Consider the following 5,737-nt stretch of genomic DNA (forward strand, 5'->3'; position numbering starts at 1 on the left):
GCTACGAAACCTCTCCGTTAATCGGCAAATTCTGTGGAATCGATATCCCCTCGGAGATTATAAGCCAGACAAATCAATTGTACCTGAAATTCGTGAGCCGTTCGAGTTATCCCGGATTCAGCATAAGATGGGACAGCACGACAATAGGCAAGAATCGATCGATCGTCTTCTTCGTCTTTTCACCCTGATTCTTGCCGAGATTTGAACGAGAATTTTTTTTTTTCCAACGTTTCAGGATGCGGTGGAACTTTGACAGCCGCCCAGGGCGATATCATATCTCCGAATTATCCGATGCCGTACATGCATCAGGCGGAATGCTATTGGAAGATAGCCGTTGCCGAGGGCAGTTTGGTACGATTGATAATACTGGACCTTGAATTGGAGCATCACAACAAGTGTAGATACGACTACATCGAGATATCTGAGGGGATGAACCATCGGAACAACGAAAGATTTTGCGGCAAATCTAACGCGAAAATCATTCAGACAACGTCCAACATAGTGAACATAAAATTCCACAGTGATTTTACGAATTCCGGCCGCGGTTTTCATCTCAAGTACGAAACACGTGAGTCGATTCCCTCGACAATCATATTAAAGTTTACTCTTTAAAGGTGAATTCTTGATTGGGTATTTGCATCCAATCGAAACTCGATAGAAAATAGTCTCTTTTTGAATAGTTAATTCGACATTTTGTCGATTATCGTCGTTGTCTTTGAATTCCATCAATTTATTAATAATTAATTAAATACGTACGAACGAACGTATTTCATATTTGGAAAACGTTTACTTCACAGTGTGCCAGAATATCACGATACACAATTACTACGGAATAATAGAATCGCCAAATTTCCCGTACAAGTACGAGCACAATCTGAACTGCAGCTGGATGATCGACGCCCCAATAGGTAACAAGATCAATCTGACGTTCTCCCATTTCGACGTCGAGGATTTGGGCAGGAATAACAGCTGCGAATACGATTATCTGGAGATATCCGAGGGTATAGATAGAACACCGTCGAAACGGCTCGCGAAACTGTGCGATTCAAACGTGCTCCCTGCCAAAATTCATTCGTCCCAACACCAAGTGTTCTTGAAGTTCATCACCGACTCTCTTATCGCTTTCAACGGGTTTCGGCTCGAGTGGATGGTCGATGGTTGCGGTGGACATTTGACCAGACCTTTCGACACGTTCACATCACCCGGATATCCGTCTGCGTATCCGATGAACATCGAATGCGAGTGGTTGATCGAGGTCGATTACGGGCACAGCATCGAACTGACTCTTCACGATGTTGGTACCTCTTCTCAACTAATGTATACCTGTTTTCTCGCGACAAATAATAATAATCGTATTAATCGTTTTCTTTCAGATAAAGATCGAGAAAAAGGTAAAGTGCTATTTCGACAAATTGCAAATTTACGGGGGCGAGAACGAGCAGGCACCGTTGCTGGTCGAAATCTGCTATTCTGCTAAACCAGTAGTGTACACCAGCTTCGGGAACACGATGTTCGTGAAATTCCTGTCCGATATAATCTACGTGTCGCGTGGATTCAACGCCAGTTACAAAACCGTCCCCATCACTTGCGGTGGAAGATTTACCAGCGATTCGGGGATCGTGCACTCGGCCAATTATCCTCAGAATTATCCGAACAAGCAAAATTGCAAGTGGTTGTTCCAAGTCGATCAAAATTACGTCGTTAATATCACTTTCTTGGACTTCGATATCGAGAACACCGAGAATTGTACCGACGATTACGTCAGGGTTTGTGTTATAACAGTTATCCAATGATTTATCGATGAAATTATTAATGAATGAATTTCTAATTATGTTGGATCCTCTTTGCTATAGATATATGACGGGCCAACGACTGACTCGCCAATATTGGGAACGCATTGTCGAAATCAATTGCCGCCTTCTTACGTATCGACCAGCAACGAAATGTTACTAGTGATGAGGACGGATTCTTTGATTTCGGCAAAAGGGTTCAAAGCGCAATACCGGAAAGCCTGTGGTGCTCGTATCATTGTAAAGGATCAAGGTTACATAGTTCCATACGAAAGTTACGTCGGCAATTCGGATTATAGCGACAATTGTACGTGGACATTGATCGCCGAGAATCTAGGTACGTATCTTCGTAATACATCGAAATGATTAAATACAAATTTATTTGTATTTAAAATGGATAAAACTTTTATAAATAATTAATCTTTCTAATTAATTATTTTCCTTCCCTATAGACGATCACGTTACCGTGACGTTCACTCATATGGATTATTCCGAGGAATTTAATTATTTCTCATTTCTGAGCAACGATTGCTTCAACTACATAGAGGTTTTCGATGGTGTGGACACGACTGGACCGTCTCGAGGCAAATGGTGCAATAGAAATGTACCATTGCCGATAACTAGCAACGGAAACGCTCTCACTGTGCATCTGTACAAATTTCACGAGAATTTCATACACTTCTCTCTCACATATTCCGTGTTAAATTCAGGTGAATAGACATTTTAACAATCATAACATATTGTCGAAATTTATGATATTAAAGAATCATATTTGGATAAAATTATTATTCCTTCAATTTTGATGACTTTTTGGATACGTTACGTCTTAATTAATTTGCTTAAAAGATCAATAAATTTGTTCATCTCTTAATTTAAATCCCACATAGATAATTTCTCTCGTAAGATGAAAACTTAAGAAAGATACAATTTATCATCGAAATTAAACGAATTAAATATACGAGATTAATTATAATAACAACACGATTCTTTCTTCGATATAACACGATATTCTTCGACTCAAAAATCGTATAATTTCAATTATTTTCGAACGCAGCATGCGGCGGAAATTACACCGCGTATCACGGAGTAATCGCGTCGCCAAACTATCCGAACGCCTACCCCTTGAACTCGGAATGCATCTGGATCCTGGAGAACTCGCCCGGAAACAAGATCAGCCTGACTTTCAGCCAGTTCAACCTGCAACAAAGCGAGGATTGCAATCTGGATTACGTGGAGATTCGAGAGGAGAGCGGGATCGGGAAGTTGATCAGCATCTCCTGCGGGACGAGCGCGGAACCGGTCAAATCTTCCAAACCGCTCTGGATCAAGTTCAAGAGCGACGGCGATGACGTGGCCACGGGATTCCAGGCTGAATTCAGCGTGACGGGTGGGGACGAGTTGAGTGGACCCTCGGGCAAGGTCACCTCTCCCTTTTATCCGATTCCGTACAAGGGAAGGGACACCCTCTCGTGGAGGATCACCGTCGAATTTCAATGGGCGATTCGAATCCAGTTTACCGATATATTTATCGAGAACAGCGACACTTATTGTTTCTCCTACATCAGGGTGAATATAATTTTTGAAGGAAGGATTTAGAGTAGAGAATAATAGAGTGTGGTGCTTATCGATCGTTCACTTCGCGAGCAGGTGTACGACGGTTACGACAGCAATGCTCCAATTCTGTTGGAAGTATGCGATCTTGACATCCCGGATCCCATCACATCCTCCACCAACGTGATCTACATCGACTTCTCGGTCGATATTATTCGAGAGGGTAGTTGGTTCGAATTAAATTGGATTCAGGTACCGATCGTCAACGATGACAACGGCGAGAACATATTCAAGAAACGTAAGTTGGATGTATTTCTTTAGTATTGGATGAAAGAAAAAAAAAAAGAAATCTTGTTTTATTCAAGCTCTATTCGTTTAAAAGAAACCGTGAAAAATTGTTGAAAATAAATCGTAATTAATTATGAACGATTCTAATCGTACTTTTGGAAACAGTATCGGAGTGCAACATGATAGTAGAAGTGCAGAACTACACCTACGATTTCACTTCGCCTGGCTGGCCCAACGGTTACGACGCGTTCCTTCGCTGTAACTGGGTTTTCCTCTCTCCACCCGGAACTCACTTGAAACTCAGAATTTTAACTATGGACTTGGAGGAAACGGCCGAATGCACGGACGACTTCGTCGCTGTTTATTCCGGCAACGCTCTGACGGACGAAAGCAATGCTAATTTGTTGCGGAAATTGTGCCTGGCGAATTCCACGTCGGTCGACGTTGAGGTGGACAACGTGATGACGGTTAAATTCGAAACGGATGGGTATAGGAATAACACGGGTTTCAGCGCGTTCGTCTCTAAAGGTAAAATTATTTTTTTTTTTTTTTCATTCGAGATATTAGATCGTTCGTTGATCTTATTGTACAGAGTGTGGTGGCAAGATGAAAGGTCCAAACGGAGTGATCGAGGTGAATGAGACTACTTGGCCGAAAAGATGGTTGAGACGATTGCAGTACAAGGTGAACTGTGAATGGGTCGTCAAAGTGAGACCTGGATGGACGATAGAAGCGGAGATCGTCACGATGTCGATACAAAAAGGACCCAATTGGACGTGTACTAATAATTATCTAATGGTAACGATATAATATATAATCAATATCTTTTATTTCTTACTTAATCTCTTTATTTATTCTTGCAGTTGAAGAATGGCGGTGACTCTTCCTCACCTTTGCTTGGCTCCGGTAAATATTGCGGCGACGTAACTCCAACCAGCCTCAAAACTATAGGAAATCTCTTGTACGTGAAGACGGAAGGTTTTCGTGACAATATCAACTTTAAACTAACTTACAGGTGATGATAATAGCTTCTTTTATCGAAACTCGAATGCGAGATATATTTAAATAAAATGAATGATCCAGAGAGGTGAGCATGAATTGTGGAGGCGAGTTCCATTTATCGGACAAACAGAAGGAATGGGAGATCAGCACGCCGAATTATCCCAACATTCCTCCCCCGTATTCCGAGTGCATATGGACCGCGATGGCGCCAAGCAAGGAGAGGATATTCATCCATTTCATCGAAAGATTCGATCTGAGCAACACCATTAAGTAAGTTTTCGAACAGTTGAAACAAAGTGAATCGAGTCGAGCTCCTCTCGAGTTTCTCCAGAGGTAACGAAGAGAACGAATTTCAGCTGCGAGAAAGAGTACGTTGAAATAAGAGATGGTGGAACGGAGAAATCCAATCTGCTCGGAAGATTTTGCAAAGACGTGGCGCCTAGCAGCATGATGAGTACAGGGAATATGATGCGCATCCACTACTTCTCTGATTTCTCCGAGCCGAAAAATGGCTTCAAAGCTCTGTTATCCATCAAACGTACGTTTCTACGTAAAATATATCGAGATATATATATTTTTAACAACGTTCCTTCCTCCGATTCTCCCAGATATCTGTGGAGGGATTATCAGAGACGTTAACGGTATCATCTCGTCGCCCAATTTCCCATTCTTCTATCCAAAGAATCAGACTTGCACTTGGTGGATAATTGCCCCTGCCCATCACACGTTGAAACTCACGTTCCTGGATATAAATCTACCCGGTCTTCGACGTTGTAAGATCACGGATCACGTGCAGATCGATGATGTATTCAGGAATTGGAACGACACCAGCGTGCAGAGTGAGTAAGGAGTCGTAAGGATAGGACAGATTTGATCTGGAAACGAAATTTCATAAATTTCTATCTTCTCAGAGACCGAAATTGGAACTTACTGCGGTATGACGATACCCGATCCCATAGAAACAGCGACCAACGAAGCTATTATAACGTTCCAAAGCGATAATTTCGAATACACGGTGTACAAGGGATTCAGTATCAGTTTCAACGCTAGTAACGAAAGTATGAATGTCTGATTAATTTATCGTTCGAGAGAAATATATATATATA

The 5,737-nt window shown here is 41.8% G+C and overlaps 1 protein-coding gene across 1 annotated transcript in view; it reads left to right on the forward strand.

Moving 5' to 3' along the window:
* The window catches only part of LOC102675357 (cubilin), a 17,351-nt gene that overhangs the window by 5,135 nt on the left and 6,479 nt on the right, over positions 1 to 5,737 (forward strand). Inside the window, exons 17-31 of the mRNA XM_031508789.1 lie at positions 1 to 147; positions 236 to 568; positions 798 to 1,294; positions 1,374 to 1,766; positions 1,854 to 2,127; positions 2,243 to 2,500; positions 2,845 to 3,356; positions 3,438 to 3,639; positions 3,795 to 4,157; positions 4,222 to 4,427; positions 4,493 to 4,644; positions 4,713 to 4,901; positions 4,988 to 5,169; positions 5,240 to 5,470; positions 5,543 to 5,698. The exon at positions 1 to 147 is cut by the window's left edge and continues 7 nt beyond it. Of these exons, the coding sequence (XP_031364649.1) occupies positions 1 to 147; positions 236 to 568; positions 798 to 1,294; positions 1,374 to 1,766; positions 1,854 to 2,127; positions 2,243 to 2,500; positions 2,845 to 3,356; positions 3,438 to 3,639; positions 3,795 to 4,157; positions 4,222 to 4,427; positions 4,493 to 4,644; positions 4,713 to 4,901; positions 4,988 to 5,169; positions 5,240 to 5,470; positions 5,543 to 5,698 (4,095 nt within the window). The remainder of the gene's footprint in view (positions 148 to 235; positions 569 to 797; positions 1,295 to 1,373; positions 1,767 to 1,853; positions 2,128 to 2,242; positions 2,501 to 2,844; positions 3,357 to 3,437; positions 3,640 to 3,794; positions 4,158 to 4,221; positions 4,428 to 4,492; positions 4,645 to 4,712; positions 4,902 to 4,987; positions 5,170 to 5,239; positions 5,471 to 5,542; positions 5,699 to 5,737) is intronic.

The sequence above is a fragment of the Apis dorsata genome, unplaced genomic scaffold (assembly GCF_000469605.1).
Source record: "Apis dorsata unplaced genomic scaffold, Apis dorsata 1.3 scaffold_99, whole genome shotgun sequence".
NCBI classification, from domain to species: Eukaryota; Metazoa; Arthropoda; class Insecta; order Hymenoptera; family Apidae; genus Apis; species Apis dorsata.